The 20,097-nt window shown below is 47.0% G+C and overlaps 1 protein-coding gene across 2 annotated transcripts in view; it reads left to right on the forward strand.

The window, feature by feature from the left end:
- The window catches only part of GLE1 (GLE1 RNA export mediator), a 32,349-nt gene extending 19,151 nt beyond the window's left edge, over positions 1–13,198 (forward strand). For both annotated transcript variants that reach the window (XM_078436424.2, XM_078436425.2), the window contains 10 exons: positions 753–981; positions 1,778–1,890; positions 2,052–2,121; positions 5,461–5,603; positions 5,702–5,892; positions 7,086–7,215; positions 8,752–8,856; positions 10,024–10,106; positions 11,016–11,079; positions 12,026–13,198. In XM_078436424.2, the coding sequence (XP_078292550.1) occupies positions 753–981; positions 1,778–1,890; positions 2,052–2,121; positions 5,461–5,603; positions 5,702–5,892; positions 7,086–7,215; positions 8,752–8,856; positions 10,024–10,106; positions 11,016–11,079; positions 12,026–12,094 (1,197 nt within the window). In that variant the 3' untranslated portion in view covers positions 12,095–13,198. The remainder of the gene's footprint in view (positions 1–752; positions 982–1,777; positions 1,891–2,051; positions 2,122–5,460; positions 5,604–5,701; positions 5,893–7,085; positions 7,216–8,751; positions 8,857–10,023; positions 10,107–11,015; positions 11,080–12,025) is intronic.
- The last annotated feature ends 6,899 nt before the right edge of the window (positions 13,199–20,097 follow it).

Below are 20,097 nucleotides of genomic sequence, written 5' to 3' on the forward strand. Positions count from 1 at the left end.
AGAAAGCCAAGAGTAAAAAGCTCCGAGCTATTAAAAAATTTTGTTAACGTGTATTTATTTTTGAGAGACAGAGCGTGAGCAGGGGAGGGGCAGAGAGAGGGGGAGACACAGAATCCGAAGCAGGCTCCAGGCTCTGAGCTGTCAGCACAGAGCCTGACGTGGGGCTTGAACTCACAGACCTCAAGATCATGACGTGAGCCGAAGTCGGACGCTTAACTAACTGAGCCACCCAGGTGCCCCAACATGGTATCATTTTCATCTAGACTGTTGTCACAAGCTTTTATTAAAATTTTTTTTTTTTTTAATGTTTATTTATTTTGGAGACAGAGAGAGACAGAGCATGAACGGGGGAGGGTCAGAGAGAGAGGGAGACACAGAATCTGAAACAGGCTCCGGGCTCTGAGCTGTCAGCACAGAGCCCGACGCGGGGCTCGAACTCACGGACCGTGAGATCATGACCTGAGCCGAAGTCAGCCGCTTAACCGACTGAGCCACCCAGGCGCCCCACAAGCTTTTAAAGAATTATCCCAGCATTGTTGGTGAGAGCATGGAAAGATCCATACTCTGTGGATGTGATGGTTAATCAGTATTACCTTTAAGAGGACAGGAACGCAGTAGGTATCAACATGTTGAATGTGGGTACTCCATTGGGTGCAACTGTTCCAATTTAGCAATGTATTGTGTGAGCTGTGATTCAGCCTCACAGGTGCCTGGGGAATAGACGCTAAGCTCTGCCTCTGTCACCCTGACAGAACGGCTTTCCCACAGCAGAGGACCAGGCTGTGGCTGAGAGAGCCCTGCAGGAAATGCGGGACCTCCTTACCAGCTTGCAGCAGGAGATCGCCAGGGCCTGTGAGGACAAGAGGAGTCAGGATTTGGAGGCCCAGGTGAAGCGGCAAGACTCACACATGCAGCAGGGGCCAGAGGTCCACAGAGAGACCCCAGCTCCCAGCCAGGGCCCAGGAGGGAAACAGAATGAAGGTGGGTGTTGGCGTGGATACGGTCCTTTAGCCCAGAATGTGAAAGGAGACAAGAATATGTTTGAATACCGTGTTAAGCTTCAGGACAATTTACCGGAACTGTTAACATAATGTAAAACTCTGTACGTTTACTGAATTACATTCAGTTTGGTTGATGCGGAGCCTGACTTCCAGCATTGCCATGAGGATTTGAAATTCTGTATAATTCTAGTAGATGTATCATCCCAGGTTTTGCTGCTCTGACTTTTTAAAATAAACATTACACAGTGTATGTTCACTGCATATGTAAGAGAATCAGTCGAGCATAATGGTTGAGAATGCTGGCTTTAGAGCCAGGTCCATGGGAATATGGTTTTTCTACTTCCTGGCAATGCGACTTTGGCAAATTAACCTTTCTATGCCTATTTCCTTATGTAGAAAGTGAAGATAATGATGGTATCTACTTCGTAGGGTCCTTGAAAGCCATTAATACCTATATCAGCTGATTAGAACAGTGCCTGGCTCGGGGCGCCTGGGTGGCTCAGTCAGTTGAGCGTCCGACTTCGGCTCAGGTCATGATCTCGCGGTCCACGAGTTCGAGCCCCGCGTCAGGCTCTGTGCTGACAGCTCGGAGCCTGGAGCCTGTTTCAGATTCTGTGTCTCCCTCTCTCTCTGACCCTCCCCCATTCATGCTGCATCTCTCACTGTCTCAAAAATAAATAAACGTTAAAAAAAAAAAAAAAAAAAAAAGATCAGTGCCTGGCTCACGTGAAGTGTTCAGTGAGTACGATTACGAGAGCCTCTCTTCTCTTCCTCAGACCTCCAAGTAAAGGTCCAAGACAGTACGATGCAGTGGTACCACCAGCTGCAGGATGTTTCCAGTCAGTGCGTGTTGGCCTTTGAGGAGCTGACCAACAGCAAAGACAGTCAGGTACGGAGGGCTGTAAGTTGCGAGCTGTCTGGGCCTGGGAGTGCTCCGAACAGCCCCGTGTCCCAGAGGAGTGTTGCTAGCACGTCACCTTCCCCAATCCTGCTGTCATCTACTCCACTCTTCCGGACACTGTTTGCCCTCTCACTGTTCTCTCCTGGCAGGCCAAAAAGATAAAGATGGACCTCCAGAAAGCTGCCACCATCCCAGTGAGCCAAATCTCCACCATTGCAGGTTGGTCAGAGGAGTTCAGAACATGGCCCTTTGCTTCACTTTGTTATTCTGTACGACTCCACATCTACTCATCTGTAAGGTTCCTGTAGACAGAGTCTGTTCCAACAAATGACATGACGTTGGGTCAGGCACGTATAAGTTATGTCTTACTCTCTTTTGTTTCCTCTTCAACATGTAGAAGGCGATCATTACGTGTTTGTTGACTTGATTTATAAATAAGCTGTATATCAACAGTAAATTATTTAAGAAGGGTCTTACCTGAAGTTGAAAGTTACTGCTGAAGGGGCGCCTAGGTGGCTCAGTCAGTTGGGGTCTGACTCTTGATTTCGGCTCACGTCATGATCTCACAGTTTGGGAGTTCGAGCCCCACATTGGGCGCTCTGCTGTCAGCACAGAGCCTGCCTCAGATCTTCTGTCTCCCTCTCTCTGCCCCTCCCCTGCTTGCACTCTCACTCTCTCAAATAAAGTAAACATAAAAAAATATATCACAAGAATCCATATTTAGAAAAAAAAAGTTACTGCTGAAAACATCACTCAGGGAACCTAGGATGTAACATACATTCGTTGCTTTTGTTCTACAACATGAGCCATTAGCTTATCCAAGCTCGAAACCTGCCTGAATATTTTTTTTTCATGTTTAGTTTTGAGAGAGAGAGAGACAGAGTGTGAGCAGGGAAGGGGCAGAGAGAGAGAGACACACAGAATCCAAAGCAGCTCCAGGCTCTGAGCTGTTAGCACAGAGCCCGGCATGGCGTTCAAACACACAAGCTGTGAGATCATGACTTGAGCTGAAGTCAGACGCTTAACTGATTGGGCCACCCAGGCTCCCCTAAACCTGCCTTCCTACTTTAGAACATCTTCCTTTTCTCTCCAGAGACTGAGCTTTAGAGAGTGAGAACCAGACAGGGGGAAGTCCCTTTTTTCTCTTCATTCAGAAGCAGAGGTTCGTTTTTGTAGAGCTCAAGGTGTGGAAGCCTCCAAGTTGCAGGCCATGCTGCCCAGTGGCTGGGGAGCACGAACAGCTGAAAAGCTGCTCTGACTTAGCATGGGGCCCGCTTGCCCTAATTCACTTGTTGCCTGGAAAGCGTAGAAAAGTTATAATTCCTGCCCACAAGAGGCCCTGTGATGGAACTTATGTATCACCCTGCTGGTTCTCTCTGGATCAGGACAAGGTATAAATCAATAACCGCATATCACCTCTGGGCTTTAAAGTGCTGTTTCCTTTGCTGGCAACAGCAACAGGGGTGAGGTTGACCTCTTCCCCTTCACTGCTGTCCTTAGGGTTGTCCCCAGTCCTGACCCCTCAGCCAACCACAGACCGCTTTGCTCCCTCCTTCAGCGGGAAAATCCAGCGGGTGGGACACTCAGATGCCAGCCTTTTCCACGCGTACACACGTGTACCCCTGCCTCTTAGTCCGTGTCTGCATGTGGAGGGAGGCATTGTCCGTGCACGCTTCCCCTTCTGCCTCTGCCTTTGTTCCCCGCTCTCCCATCCCCTTCAAGACTTGCCTCATCGCTTATCACCTAATCTCCTGGTTTCTGCAAAATTACTCCCTTTTACAGGCTCCTTTTCTTTTAAACATGCTGAGTTACTCACATCCTAAAGTATGTTTCCTTTGGTTCAAGATCTGTCTTTTCTAGCCTTCCTCACATATCTCTTTGGTCCTGGTGATTATTCCCTTCTTTACGAACTCTGTTCCTTTGGCTTCCATGGCAACATGAATTTCCAGGTTCTCCTGCCACCTTCCTTTCTCCTTTGTGGGCTCCTCAGTCTCCTGTCCCCACCCTAATCCCTAACTGGAGGTGCTTCCCAGGAGTCCGCTGTCACCCTTGGTTCCCAGTCCACTTACCCTCAGGGCTTCAGATGCTGTCTCTGTGTGGGTGGCTCCCCAGTGTCCCTCTGGTGCGCTCTTAGAGCTTCAGAGCCCCTTGCTCTGGCCCCTGGGGGACGTCTGCCGGTGTCTCTCTCCTACCCCACGTTCAGGGTATGCAGACATCAACTCCCCATCCTCCTTTATGCCTCCTTTTCCCCTGTTTGCTCTCAGGAACCAGAGCACCACTGGCAACTCCGGCACCTTGGCTGGAACCCTGGGAGTCCTCCCCCGGCTGCTCTCTCTGTTTCATTCTCCACATCTGATCAGGCTCTAGTTTTGCTGGTCTTCACTTTTCTGGATATTTCTTGACTATGTTCCCTTTGTCTGCACCATCACTGTGAGTCTTTGAAGAGTCAGATGCAGACTTGCTCTAGAGTTAGTGCTCAGTACATGCTGAATGACTGGGAAAGAAATGATCTCATTCCTGCCTCTTTAAAGGCAGTGGTTAGATTCGGAGCAGAATTTAATCTCTTTGGTGCTGGTATGGCATATGGGATGTAGGAGGCCATGCCAGCCCTAGGGTTGGGGTGGAGAGGCATGGAGGAAGGAATTGACAGGGAATTGGGCCAGTGGGGTCCTTTGAAACCATCAGTAAAGTAGTACTGAAGTATGACTTAGCAGGAGTGGGTGCTACTATTTTGATAGCTCACTAAGTTTTGAGTAATGGAGACCAGTTCAGATCTGCATAGGCCAAAAAAGAAAAAGACATTTAATCTAAAGATAAAGGGGTGTTTCTCAGAATCTACTGGCAGGAATGGGACTAGGCCTCAGAAGCTAGAAACCTTCAGACACTTTTCTTTCATTTTCCTTCTGTACACCTCTTATTAGGTAGACCGCTGGTCTTTGGTCCACTTGGCAGGTGCAAGTCCCCGGTGTTTGTGAGCGTGTGTGTTGCAGGGCCAGTCACCTCCAGGACGTGACTCTGTGAGCTGGCTGATTGGCTCAGCTGGTCTACTCCTAATCAAACTGTAGCCAGTGTGGGCTTGGGGCTTACAGGATCCGGAATACAAATATAGCCGCCAGGAGCCCGCTTCTGTGCATCTGAGGATGGAGGGCAGGTCCCAGAGGAGGGGGTAGTCACTGAGAGCTGGGAAGATCCCTTAGAACGGTTTTCCTAGAGATGCAAATGACTACTTTAGGGACCCCAGCTATAGCCCACGGGATCTGTGGCCATTCAACAGCTATGTCCGTCCTGTTTATCTCTCTGGTATGTCGATTTCAGAATTTGTTCATTCCCAAATAAGGAATTCCTTTGAAATAGTACCATGCCTTCTGTACTCCGGCATCCTGGACAATATACATCTGCTTGTCGTGTACTTTTCTGCAACAGTATTTTGACGTTAGACTCTGACTTTGTGTGGGGCTGCCCGGCTGGGTTTTCATGGAGGCTTTCTTACTGCAGTGATGAGAAGCAGCGTGGCCTGCAGTTGAATCTTTTAACTGACTTTATCTCTGTCATACCCAGGCTCAAAGCTGAAGGAGATCTTTGACAAGATCCACAACCTGCTCTCCGGAAAACCAGTTCAGTCTGGCGGGCGCTCTGTGTCCGTCACACTTAACCCACAGGGCCTGGATTTTGTCCAGTACAAGCTGGCAGAGAAGTTTGTGGTGAGAAACTTTGTAACCAGAGGTATGGGGATGGCCCTGTGTGCCGCCCTTCTGCTTCTCTCCAGAGTAACCAAGGGGTCCCGTCTCTGCTCCCGCAGAAACAAGGAGAGGAGGAGGTGGCCTCTCACCACGAAGCGGCATTCCCCATTGCGGTTGTGGCGTCTGGGATCTGGGAGCTCCACCCCAGAGTGGGCGACCTCATTCTCGCACATCTCCACAGGAAGTGTCCCTACTCAGTTCCCTTCTACCCACCTTTCAAGGAGGGAATGGCTTTGGAAGACTACCAGAGGTGAGGTAGTTTTTCTCCTCACTCACTCTCCCCGGGGTCTGAATAAAATACAGAGAGAACTGCGGTTTGCTCTCCCTCCCTTCACAACTCCTCATATGTACCTTGACTTTGTATCAGAGAATCCAGTGTCTTTCGTGCAGACTCACTGCTTTGGGAATTTGTGGATTCAGCTGCAATAGTCAGTATAGTTTAAGGAAAAGAATATTGGATCTAGAATTAGGGGGCGGGAGGGGTCTTAGAATTTGGCCCTGCTTCATCATTTAATAGATTTGCAGAGTGGGGCAGTCACGTAAGCTCTTTGAGCATCATTTTCCTTATTTGCAAATGGGGGTCGTAACATCCATCAATCCTGTGAGTTTGGGGCTCCTGGCTGGCTCCTTCAGGAGAGTGTGCAACTCTTGATCTTGGGGTTGTGAGCTCGAGCCCCACGTTGGTGCAGACAATGCTTAAAAACAGAATGTTAAAAAAAAATTTGTGAGTTTACCTCGCAAGGGTTATGTGATGATGCACAGATGTGATTGTGGATATGTGTGCTTTGCAAACAAAGTTTTCTGCAGAGGTAATGATATATAATCATATAAGAAGAATAATGCTAAAAATGGGTGCCTGGCTGCCTCAGTGGGTAGAGCATGCAACTCTTGATCTCGGGGTTGTGATTTCCAGACCCACATTGGGCCCTAGGGCTTATTTAAAAAAATAATAATATAAGGGGCACCTGGGTGGTTCAGTTGGTTGAGTGTCCAACTCTTTTTAAAAAATTCTTTTTAATGTTTATTTTTGAGAGAGAGAGAGCATGAGGCTTCAGGCTCTGAGCTGTCAGCACAGAGCCCGATGTTGGGCTCGAACCCATGAGCTGTGAGATGACCTGAGCCCAAGTCGGATGCTTAACCCACTGTCACCCAGGCGCCCCCAAAATTAACCGTCTCTTCATTTCGGTTCAGGTCATGATCTTGTAGCTTGTGGGATTGAGCCCTGTGTCAGGTTTTGTGCTGACAGCATGGAGCCTAGTTGGGATTCTCTCTCCCTCTCTCTCTGCCCCTCCCTACCCTCAAAATAAATAAATATTTAAAGTAACAATGCTAATAATAATGCTAAATGTAACAGTACTAGGTTGTTTCTTTTAGCCATAAAAAATAAGTGATTTGTCACCCTCACTTTGGCCTTGTCACATTGAATTTTTTCTTCCCACACAGGACCCTTGGCTACCAAGTGAAGGACTCCAAAGTGGAACAGCAGGACAACTTTCTAAAGCGCATGTCTGGGATGATCCGACTCTACGCCGCCATCATCCAGCTCCGGTGGCCGTACGGAGGCCGACAACAGGTGGTAGAAAAGACTTGCTCTCAAGAGAGAGGCCAGACTGTATTCGTGTATTCTGTCCACAGGGACTATTGCCCTTCTTGCCAAGCGGGCAGTCTGGTTACATGATGATGTATTGTCGCTCCCTAGGTATGTTCTAGAGAAGTTGATGTTAACTATTAGGAAGTTTTGGACCATCAGAACCTTTTGTTCAGTGATTGAGTCAGCTGAGGCTTTAAAGAACTGAGTTTATAAGAGGGTCTGTGAGATGAGAGTCTGTGGTAAACCAGTCATTAAGGTTCTATAGAAGATTCTATTAGATGGAGTGAGTCTAAATGACAGGGTCAGGGCACCTGGGTGCCTCAGTCGGTTGAGTGTCTGACTCTTGATTTTGGCTCGGGTTGTGATCCACGGGTTGTGAGATCGAGCCCCACGTTTGGCTCCACGCTCAGTGCAGAGTCTGCTTCATATTCTCTCTCTGTCTCTGTCCCTCTTCCCCACTCGTGCTGTCTCTCAAAATAAAAATAAAAATGACACAGTGTCATTTTATTATTTATTTATTTCTAAGTAAGCTCTAGGCCCAACGTGGGGCTTGAACTCACAACCCTGAGATCAAGAGTTGCTCGCTCTGGGGCACCTGGGTGGCTCAGTCGGTTAAACCTCTGACTTCAGCTCTGGTCATGATCTCATGGTTCATGAGTTCAAGCGCACTTCAGGCTCTTTGCTGACAGCTTGGAGCCTGGAGCCTGCTTCTGATTCTGTGTCTCCCTCTCTGCCCCTCCCGTCCCCTGTTCATGCTCTCTCTTGAAAATAAATAAACACTTTTTTAAAAGTTATATTTATTTTAAATAATCTTTACATCCAATGTGGGGCTCAAACTCACGACCCTGAGATCAAGAGTCACATGCTCTTCTGACGAGCCAGCCAGGCCCCCCCAAAAGTAAATAAACAAACAAACAAAAAAAGGGTCGCTCGCTCTACCGACTGAGTCAGCCAGGCGCCCCGTCACTGTCATCTTAGACCTGGTTGGTGCCTCACATCACAGATGAGCAGATGGAGTCCCAGCGAGCTATAGTGACATAGTCAGTGACAAAGCCACGGCTGGGGTGCGGGTCTTCGACTTGCCAGCCTAGTGCTTTTCTCAAAGGATACAGATTAGAGATGGAGAAGTTAATGTACTCAGAGACCTAAGAGAAGGGAATGTAAGTTGATTGAATCCAAGTTTTTATTGTGTACCTGCTGTGTCCCACGTTCTGTGCTAAAGGTCCCAAGAATAATAAATAAACCTCTGTATGGATAACTGTTGGTCAGTGGACTCCCTGAAACCAGAGCTGTCAGATGTGGACTGAAGGGATCCTGTAGAGAATGTGTGGGTTCCGGTGTGTTGGGACATTTGAAAACAGAATTTGTTCGGCTTGTGCTGTGTCTCCCCTGCGGCCTGTGCTTGATTGAGATGATCTGGGGGTTCATGTCACTTAGAAATGGCTGGATGATAACGTTGGGAGTTTAGATCTCCGGATACAAGCAGAGCAAATCATGACCAAGTGTCTTCGCTCCCAGATTCACCCTCACGGCTTAAATCATGGCTGGCGCTGGTTGGCACAAATCTTAAATATGGAGCCCCTGTCAGATGTGACAGCCACTCTCCTCTTTGACTTCTTGGAGGTATGTAACGCAGTTATCACACGAGAGGTGGTTGAAGCAGCCTTGTGCCACTGCGTGGCGTGAATCGGGAAGCAATATGGAAATAGGCTATTGGTGAACAGCATTAGGATCCAGTCTTACACATTTTTTCCCAAGTGCTAAAGACAAACCTGGCTTTTGGGTTTTCTTCCCACTGTGCTTTCCTTCTCTGTGCGGTTGTGTTCTCACGGTAAAGAAAAAACTATACATCCCAGCACCAGCAAAAAGGGATGTTTGTTTTAAGGATAGAGAAGTGACTCCCAGAACCAAGGGTAGGATGTATGATTGACTCTCATGTGGGCCTGGAACTAGGAACTAGAATGTCACCAGGTACCAAGAGTCCCTTTGGGGCCACACGGTCCTTCTTGTGCTCTTCCCGTAGGCTGCTCATTCTTGCTCCTTAGGCCAGTTTTCTCTAGATCTCTGCACGGTGGAGAAGGTGGCCATCCTGGGCTATAGCCCTCTGCCTCAGTGCGGTCACCTAGTGTAGTGGAACTGGCGGCTCACTTTTGTAATCCCTCGTTCCCAGGAGAGCAAATATGATCAACCAGCCTTGGCCACATATCTCCTTCATCCAGAAGGTTCTATACAGTCCTGTCTGCCTATGAAGGGCCACCACTGTAGAGTGAGGGTAAGGGTTTCTGTGGACAGGAGACATTTCTTAAAGGATAAAGGCTTAGGGCACATACCATAACAGATGTGGGCCATCGGGCCTATGATGCCAAATGCTTCCAGTCACCCTGGAGCTTCTGAAGTCACAGGACGTGAGCAGAGACCATGAATAAATTTGAGAACATGGTGGTGCCCTGCTTACTAAGGTTGGGAGGAACACCGCACCTTTGGAAAGGTTTCCATTCAGTAGACTCGAAGAAGAATAATTAAGTTAGACTCACATTCTCTGGTTTGTGAAAATACCTCGTTTCTTGGCTGTCTTATTTCACGGAGGTATTGTCCTATACAGACAAATGCTTCAGAAGAAGGTTGGGTCTTTCCATTTGTTCCCTTGCTTAGCTAGCTGAGTGGCATTGTGACTGAAACTCTTGGTAGGAGGGAAAGGCAAAGGGCTGGTGTGCTTTATGGGTCTTTGGGTCTCTTGGGTGAGTGTGAATTTGCCTTCTCCTCTCTGATGATGCCTGTCTTCCCCTGGAGGTGTGTGGGAATGCCCTCATGAAGCAGTACCAGGTACAGTTCTGGAAGATGATACTTCTCATCAAAGAGGACTACTTCCCCAGGTATGTGACCTGTTGAACAGACACCACGGGATTCAGTGAGTAAAACCCATGGTGTCGAATGCCCTTGGGTGCCTCTGGGTTTGACTCTGTTAAAAGCAGTTGTATTGGGGCGCCTGGGTGGCTCAGTCAGTTGAGCATCGGACTTCGGCTCAGGTCATGATCTCACAGCCCAGCTCATGAGTTCGAGCCCCACGTCAGGCTCTGTGCTGACAGCTCAGAGCCTGGAGCCTGCTTCAGATTCTGTGTCCCTCACTCTCTGCCCCTCCCCCTCTCTCACTCTGTGTCTGTCTCTCAAAAAAAAAAAAAAAAAGACCATCGTATTAAGTGTGACATCTTCTCCTATCCTTCTTTTTGATATTTGAGTAAGTGCTTTTGAACTCTAGTGAGAGTTTCTTAAACATTATTGGCTAAATGAAAAAATGAATTAGGAAGATTCTGGATTCAGATACCTGACATGTCTTTAACTCTGTTTTCCAAACTCCCCCAGCTAATCAGGGATGGTGATTACATGCGGTCGTGAATTAAACCCAAAGAGTCAAGCTCCCTTAATAAATCAGTTGGAGAAACTGATCTGTCGGCCAGTTTGCTTGACTGTCATGGCGTCTGCCTCTGGGTGCCCTTCTCATTCCTCTCAACACTGTCATTTCGGGGGGCGGAGAGAGGCCTTGGCAGCACCCATCCTGTCTGCTCACAGAGATCTTGGAAAGGAACGTCCTCTCCTTCATCCCCTGGTTTGAAAAGAAGGCTGAGACCATTTGGAAGAATGACAGCATCCTTGGTCCAAAAGACCTCTGACCAAATCGTTTGATCTCCCCCTTCTCCTGCTTCCCGTAGATCGGCAGTGCCCCTAACTCCTCTAAAAGGGACGGGGCAATCTGTCACTTGCGTATTGTCTTCCTCTTCCTGCAGGATTGAAGCCATCACAAGCTCAGGACAGATGGGTTCCTTCATACGCCTCAAGCAGTTCTTAGAGGTAAGAGGTCCTTAGATCAACATGTCTCGAGCTGTTGTTGACCTTGAAGGCGCCTGTGTCTGACAAGTCCTGGACCTCTATGCTCTCGGATTACAGTCTCTTCCTATTTTTTTTGAACCCTACTTTTTTGTCCAGGATTCCCCTTAACATTAAGGGTTGCTGTTTCATCATCCTAGATGTCACTGTCCCTACTGCCTGTCGGGAAGCTATCCTAAGGGATGAATAAAATATCCTTAATGAATCTGGTCTCACTGATACATGTTTTTGTTTTGCGGGATTTTTTTAGTTTATGTATTTATTTTTGAGAGAGAGAGCATGAGCACAGAAGTGGCAGAGACAGAGGGAGAGAGAATCCCAAGCAGGCTCCACGCTGTCAGAGCCTGACGTGGGGCTCAAACCCACAGAACCGCGAGATCATGACCTTGCTTAACTGACTGAGCCACCCAGGCGCCCCTCGCTGATATATGTTTTACAGGCTGGCCAGGGTTCCTTTCTCAGTGTCTGGCCAGGGGAACTGGGAAATTTGGTCACTTTTTCTCTATGACAAGAGACTGCACTTTCGGCCAGACTCCTCCCCTGTTTCTAAGTGCTGAAACCCTCTTTAAAGAGGTTAAGTATGACAGACACCGTAGAAGCCTCTGGTGGGTCTGCCAAGACAGCCCACTGACTTCCACTTTCCAGTAGCCCAGTGGGCAAACGGGGGTCGCGAAGGACAAGGCCGGGCGCTGGGAAACGAGGCGGGGGCAGCATGACCAGCAGCATTACCCTTGTCCTCTGCTGCAGTTCATACAGAAGCAGGAGTCTTCTGCACCGCCATTGGTCTTTTCCCGGTGTTGACCACTGTCCCGTGGGACTTAAGCTTGCTGTCCCTCAAAGCTTCCAGCTGGTAATTGTGGGAAGGCACGTTACCAGAAAATCATTGTTTTCTCCATCTTTCCCTGACCAGAAATGTTTGCAGCGCAAGGAGATTCCTGTCCCCAAGGGCTTTCTGACCTCCTCCTTCTGGCGTTCCTGATGGCACCCCGGCGCCCACCATCTCTGTTCTGTTGCAGAGGGACAGTAATAAAACAACTGAAAACAGCTGCATTTGGGAGAAGTCCTATCAGATTTAGAAATCTACCAACCTGTGCTTTTATATATTTGTACCCATGACTAGGAGAGGAGATCGTTCAGGGGTCCCAGAATCTAGGAGGTCTCTCGTAGGTTGGACAGTCCTTAAGGGATCCACATGACAGAGTAAATGGAATTGGCTTTTCTCACTTCTACAAATATGGTGAGGTGTTTAGTTCTTGGTCTCATCCTTCATTTCCTTTGTCTCTGCTGTCTTTCAGAAAGTAGGTGGTACCTTAACCATTTCCCTCTGAGCTGAAGTAAGCCCCCCACGCCTACTACCCCGCCCTGCTGCCCCTCCCCAGAGTACAGGTTAATAGTTGAGGCCCAAATGCTTACATGAAAGTCTGGGCTATGGTGGTTTTGTTTTCTCAGCTTGTGGAGTAATCGTAAATTCAGAGGAAATGCCTGATGCAGACGTGGATTAAGCCCCAAATTGTATCAGAGATAGTTTAGCATCCGGGATTAGGACTGTTGATACATGTCATATTGAACAGGAAGCACTGTTTGTCCTTTTAATTGGGACTTTGCCCCCTGAAGGACTAGGGGTGCAGGAGCCAGAGCAGGTGTGGGGTTTTGTTTATTTGTTTGTTTCTGAATTTGAATTAAGTTGAGCTGAGATGGGTTTGCAACACTATACAAGAGCCGAGCATCTACAGGCAATGATTCAGGGGTTAAATGAAGGTGTTCGGGAGGAACTGAGAACTGCTTTATAATTGTTTACATGTCCTGAATGAAGAATGATGATAGATTTGCCTGAATAAAGCCACGACAGAAATTCAGAACCCGGCTGTTCAGATAAGAATTGAGATTTGTTTTACAAAAGACTCGCCGTCTTTTGTAGTGCAGAGGTAGGGATATACCCCTTTGTACCACCTGTTGTGTGTGGGGATGTGTTTTGGGGAGTGGGGTATTCCCTGGTACTCCTGAGTGGCTTGAAGTAACACACTATGAATTGTTGACTATGGTGCCAAAAAATAAGTAATAAAGCTTGATTTTAAAAAACCCACTGCTGGTTGATGTGACCAATTTCCTCTGCCCTGAGCTGTGTACATCACAGCTGTGTGCATGGTCAGGCACAGGCCTAGCTATAGAATGGTATATGTTCCTCCCTATTTTGTCTTCTTGACCTTCACCTAGGAAGATTTTTCTTTCTGTCATTCCTTTTCCGGAATTATGTACCTGACCTTGTTTTATCTAGCAGAAATGGAAAAGTACTGAAGTCTTTTCATGTGGATACAACAGAATGAACTCTGGGGAAGGCGTCAGAAGACTTGGTGAATTCACTTTTAGGTTTCGTGGCCTTGGGTGGGTCATTCTCTGAACCTCAGGATCACCACCCCTGCAAAAACACACAACGGGGATTAGTCATGAGATGAGCAGTTTTCAGTGCTCTGTAGCTTCCCAGCCAGTGTGTCGGCACAGATCTCCGCCTGTGGGGCCTGAGGTGGGCGGAGCCCCCAAGGCCAGTTGTTATTTGCACTTGCCCTCTTACCTGTGCTTTACAGATGGCATTATTGTCCATGTATCATGACAAGAAACAGGTCAGGGAGCACTGACCTAGTGTTGAGTGGACGGGGCCTGGCCCTATAGTCAAGGTCAACATAGGGAGGCTTTGTGCAGATTTTATTTATTTATTTTTAAATTTACTATCTTCGTCATTTTATATTTTTATAATTTTTTTTTAACATTTATTTATTTTTGAGACAGAGAGAGAGAGCATGAACGGGGGAGGGTCAGAGAGAGGGAGACACAGAATCTGAAACAGGCTCCAGGCTCTGAGCTGTCAGCACAGAGCCCGACGCGGGACTTGAACCCACGGACCGCGAGATCATGACCTGAGCTGAAGCCGGACGCCCAACCGACTGAGCCACCCAGGCGCCCCTGTGCAGATTTTAAAAAGGCATCCTTTCCTTCAAGATGCTACTGCCATCTGCTGGAATAGAACCACGAATCCGTGGTAGCCCAAGGTGCAGGGGGCCTAGAGAGTCTGCACGGCTTTACGTGGAGCCCTAAGAGAACCCCGTGATCCTCTGTACCACAGCATTTTGGCTATATGTGAGCTATAGTGCAGTCCTAGGTACGATCATCTACGGGAAAGCTCCAAAAGTGAAAGGTGAAAAATCACCGGACAGAATGATCGCTGAGGGCCGTTCCACTTTGAAATTTTTTTTAATGTTTATTTATTTTTGAGAGAGAGCACGAGGAGGGGAGGGGCAGAGAGAGAAGGAGACCCAGAATCCGAAGCAGGTGCCAGGCTCCCAGCCGTCAGCACAGAGCCCGACGCGGGGCCCAAACCCATGAACCACGAGATCAGGACTTGAGCCAATGTCGGACGCTTAACTGACTGAGTCACGCAGAAGCCCCAGGCTGTTTCACTTTGAATCCACTAGTCCACAGAAAACACCTCTCCTGTTATTTGAATGTTCTTTCTCCAGACATGTTTAACAGTCCTGCACATGTCACTTGATGCTTGGAATTCCTGATAGGTTCTCGATGGTAAACCAAGAAAGGAGAGCATTAAGGAAGCCAGGTTTTTGATACTCTGATAGTGTTGCCTTCAGAGATACTGATTGCCAGCTGATAGATGCAACCCCTGGTGGCCAGTAGCATCAGATTCCTCTGAGTGGAATACTAAGGCCTGCATCCAGTTTTTAAATTCAAGTACTCACTTGCCTGCTTGCTTCCTTTTAAGCTTGACCTCATTTCTCAGGCTGACTGCCCATATTTTTGTTGTATCATTGTCCTACGTCATTTTTAATGTTTATTTGTTTTTGAGAGAGAGAGCAGGAGCCAGGGAGGGACAGAGAGAGGGAGACACAGAATCCGAAGCAGGCTCCAGGCTTCAAGTTGTCAGCACAGAGCCTGACGCGGGGCTCGAACCCGTGAACCTCGAGATCATGACCTGAGCCGAAGTCAGACTCAACCAACTGAGCCACCTAAGTGCCCCATGTCCCTACATCATTTTAAAACAAATTTGATGATGAGTTGAAAATTCCAACAGGAGAGAACCCCTGCACATCCCTTGGATAGAAGAATGGAATTGTTCTGGAGAGTTCCTTCCCCTACTCTTCAAGCTTCCTGCAATGAAAGCAGTGACCTAACTAGGTTTGGGTGTCTTCTGTCTTAGTGCTAGGACAGCCAAGGGAGCCGCAGAGCTTCATACAGGTGCCTCAGCAGGCCTGGCCTCTCACATCCCGTTTTTTTGTTTTTTGTTTTTAAATGTTTATTCATTTTTGAGAGGGTGTGAGTGGGGAAGGGGCAGAGAGAGAGAGAGAGGGAGACACACAATCTGAAGCAGGCTCCAGGCTCTGAGCTGTCAGCGCAGAGCCCGACATGGGGCTCGAACTTGTGAATCAGCCAGATCATGACCTGAGCCAAGTCAGACACTTAATTGACTGAGCCACCAAGGCACCCCTAGGCCCCATTTAAAAAAGATAGCATTTATACAGATGATATATTCAAGAAACATTTTTCTTGTAGCTTCTTCAGGATGCTTAACACTAAATGTAGTACATGATCCTGAATTGGAACCTGTAACAGAAAAAAAATCTTTGTGTGTTGTCTTATAAAGGACACTTGGTCAATTGGCAAAACTTAAATAGGTCTTACTTTTTTTTTTTAAATGTTTAGTTGTTGAGCGGGGGGGGGGGGGGGGGGCGAGTGGGGGAGGGGCAGAAGAGCCAAAGCAGGCTCCGTGTTGACAGCAGAGAGCCCGATGCAGGGCTTGAACTCATGAACCGTGAGATCATGACCTGAGCTGAAGCCGGACACTTAACTGACTGAGCCACCCAGGCACCCAAAACTTGAATAAGGTCTATGAGTTAGGCAGTAGTATTATGTCAAGATCAATTTCCCGATTTTGATCATTATACTGTGGTCATAAAAATGAATATCCTTGGGGCACCTGGGTGGCTTAGTCTGTCGAGTGTCCGGCTTCGGCTCAGGTCATGATCTCAGGGTTTGTGAGTTCAAGCCCTGCATCGGGCTCTCTGCTGTCAGTGCAGAGCCTGCTTTGGATCCACTCTGCCCCTTCCCCACTCACACTGTCTCAAAAATAAATAAGCATTAAAAAAAAAAAAAAATCCCTGTTCTTAAGAAATACTCATGAAGTATTTGGGAGTAAGTAAATGTGTCTGCAACTTATTCTCAAACAGTTCAGGTAGACAATATATGTCTACTGTGTATGTAAGTATACACATACATAGAATAATAAAGCAAATGTGTCCAAATGTTAACAAATGGGGGGGAATCTGTGTGAAAGGTATATGGGATTTCCTTCTATTTTTGTAACTTTCTGTAAACTTGGAATTATTTCAAAAATAAAAAATCTGGGCGCCTGAGCGGCTCAGTCAATTAAGCATCCAACTCTTGATTTCAGCTCAGGTCATGATCTCACGGTTCTGAATTCTAGCCCCAAGTCAGTGTCTGCATCGCGGAGCCTGCTTAGGATTCTCTCTCCCTTTTTCTCTGCCCTTCCCCCACTCATGCTTGATCGCGCACACTTTCTCTCTCTCAAAATAAACAAACTTTAAATTTTTCGAAAAGGCAAAAGGTGAACCTCCCCCTCCCCCCCAAAACTCCAAACAAACAAAAGTCATGGGTACAGTTCTGATGAAGTGACAAAGTCAAGCTCTAGAACCTACAATCCTGAGAACAGGGCTGTGGTGATGGTTACCTTGAAGCCAGCATCTCATAAGCAGGGTGAAAAGTTGAATGAATAGATTTTGCAAAATGCTTCCTACTTAAAGTGAAATAGGTGACTTGGTAGAAATTTTTTTTTTAATGCTTATTTTTGAGAGAGCATGAGTAGGGGAGGGGCAGAGAGAGACACACAGAATCCAAAGCAAGCTCCAGGTTCTGAGCTATCAGCACAGAGCCCGACATGGGGCTTAAACTCACAAACTGCGAGATCATGACCTGAGCCAAAGTCAGAAGCTTAACCAACTGAGCCAGCCAAGCGCCCTGGTAGGAGTTTAATTCATGGAGGATGTGATTTACATCTGGGGAGAGCTTTGGTTTGAGCTAAAAGTTCTGGGAGCTTGGAAGATAGATCCATTTCATTTAGGTCAGCTTTGCCCTGCGAGTTTTTCGTGCAGGATTCTAAGAAAGAGTTAGGGTGTCAAAGAAGTTTGGGAATGACTGTGCTGAAGGTAAACCAGGCAGAGTTGTGAATAAAATAACGGCAAGGCCACCTGGGTGGGTCATTCAGTTGAGCAGTGGACTCTTGGTTTCGGCTCAGGTCATGATCTCACGGTTCATGAGTTTGAGCCCCATGTCAGGCTCTGCACTGACAGTGTGGAGCCTGTTTGGGATTCTCTCTCTCCCTGCCCTCCCCCACTCTTTTTTTTTCAAGAATAAATTAATTTTAAAAATAAGAAAGACCAAACGTTGGTATTTGTTGAAACTGGTGATGGGCATAGGGAGGTTCGTTGTCCTGTTTACTAGATTTATCTTTGAAATCTTCCATTATAATATGTTTAGATAATAAAGGGGAAAAAACAAAAGGACTTTCTTGTGCCAGACTTATTGGTAACTATGTTTGTTTGGATTGTTAACCTCCAGGAGTGTGCAGTGTTTCCCCAACTGACTGTGGGACTCCTTTTTCCAGGGCTTCTCAGGTCTAGTATTTCTGGGAAAACACTTTTTGAAATGCTTTACTTGGAGGTAAAGGTAGTCAAGAAAGTATCTTGAGACTGTATTCGATCCAGATACTTAAAGCTATACAGAGCTTTTTAAAAAAAAAAAAAACAATTCTTGGGGCGCCTGGGTGGCTCAGTTGGTTAAGTGGCCGACTTCGGCTCAGGTCATGATCTCACGGTCCGTGAGTTCAAGCCCCGCGTCGGGCTCTGTGCTGACAGCTCAGAGCCTGGAGCCTGTTTTGGATTCTGTGTCTCCCTCTCTCTGACCCTCCCCCATTCATGCTCTGTCTCTCTCTGTCTCAAAAATAAATAAACGTTAAAAAAAAATTTTTTTTAATTCTTTTTTTTTTAAGTTTATTTATTTTTAGAGAGAGAAAGCATGAGCAGGGGAGGGGCAGAGAGAGAGGGGAGGATCTGAAGCGGGCTTCATGCTGACAGCAGCCAGCCCGATGTAGGGCTTGAATTTACAAACTGTGACACTTAACCAACTGAGCCACCCAGGCACCCCTATAAAAGAGATTTTTTTTTTTTAATGAGAATAAAATGTCCAAAAATCCCTTTATTCTGGGTACCCACTGTGACCATTTCTTCAGTTCTCTCTGTGTATGTATGCATTTATGCAAATATAGTTCTTAAGCAAATAGACTTGGTACTCATGTTGTTCTGAAACCTGCCATCACTCAGTAATATCTTGGATACTTTTCAGGTCCATCAGTGTGAACTGTATCACAATATGGTCTGTTGAACTTATGAACCAGAATGAACCATTTTTCAGTTGGTGACTAATTGTTTTCGATTTTTTACAATTATTAGCATTCTTCTTTTTTTTAAGTTTATTTATTTATTTGAGAGAGAGCACAAGTGGGGCAGGAGCAGAGAGAGAGGGAGAAGTAGAAACCCCAGCAGGCTCCGTACCACCAGTGCAGAGCCCCATGCGGGGCTCAAACCCACAAACCGTGAGATCGTGGCCTGAGCTGAAGTTGGATGCTCAAGCGACTGAACCACCCACGTGCTCCTCTTTTCTTTTTTTAAACGTCTTATTTTTAAGTAATCTCTACATCCAATGTAGAGATGTGTGCTTAAACTCACAACCCTGAGATCTAGAGTTGCACACTCCACTGGCTAAGCCAGCCAGGAATCTCTGCTTTGTTTATTAATTACGGTAAAATAGACAGCATTCAAAAGTTACCATTTCAGCCATTTCTCTTTTTTTTAATAATTTTTTTTTTTTTTTTTTTTTTTAAGAGAGAGAGGGGCAGAGAGAGAGAGTGGGAGTCACAGAATCCTAAGCAGACTCCAGGCTCTGAGCTGTCAGCACAGAGCCCGACACGGGGCTTGAACCCACGAACCACAAGATCATGACCTGAGCCGGAGTTGGACACCGGACTGAGCCACCGAGGAGCCCCGGCATATTGATGTCTGACTGTCATGGTGGTCCATGTCCAGAACTTTTTCTTGCAAAACTGAAACCCTGTACCCATTAAACACTCATTCCCCCATCCTCCTCTCCCCTCTGCCCCTGGCAACCCCTGCTCTACTTTCTGTCTCTATAAATACTATTCTAGGGACCTCAAGTAAGTGGAATGATGCTGTATTTATCCTTTTGTGTCTGGTTTATTTCACTTAGCATGATGTCCTCTGTGTTCATCCACTCACTGTGCTCCTTGCCAGTTCTGACAGGGCAGAATGTCACCTGGGAAGAAGTGCAGTTCACTTGCCCGCATAACTTCTCAGTCAATACCTTTACTGGGAGGAAAAATAGTGGAAGTGCTTGTGCTTGGTGACTGCCTTGCGAGTGGAGGGGGAGGCAGATTGGGAGGGAGAGATGGAGACCGGGAGAGGGAGGCAGAGGGAGATTCTCCAGGGAGACTGGGCGAGTAATTTTCCATGGCTGGAACGAGTGAAAACATGGTTACATTTTGTGTATTTCCAATCAGTTGACCTCTTGAATTGAAAAGGTATTGGGACTACCCGGCATCCAGGTGTAGGGTGCATATCAAACCTTTAGAGAACTGGGGGAATAGAAAAAGGAACTCAGAATTCAGTCCCTACCCCCTGCTGTTCAGGAGGTCACTGAGAACCTGGAGTTGATTGCTATACCGGCCAGTGTTTTTGTTGTTGTTGTTGTTTTTGTTTTTGTTTTCTGTTGTTTTTTTTCCCTGAATGAGTTTCTCTCCAAAAACAAAGAGGGCCATTATCTGCTTTGTCACCTCCCTCTCCCTACACCTGACAGAGTGTTAGGCATCTGGTGAAACTGGTGGGAGGT

Source organism: Panthera onca, chromosome D4, assembly GCF_046562875.1.
Source record: "Panthera onca isolate mPanOnc1 chromosome D4, mPanOnc1 haplotype 2, whole genome shotgun sequence".
NCBI classification, from domain to species: domain Eukaryota; kingdom Metazoa; phylum Chordata; class Mammalia; order Carnivora; family Felidae; genus Panthera; species Panthera onca.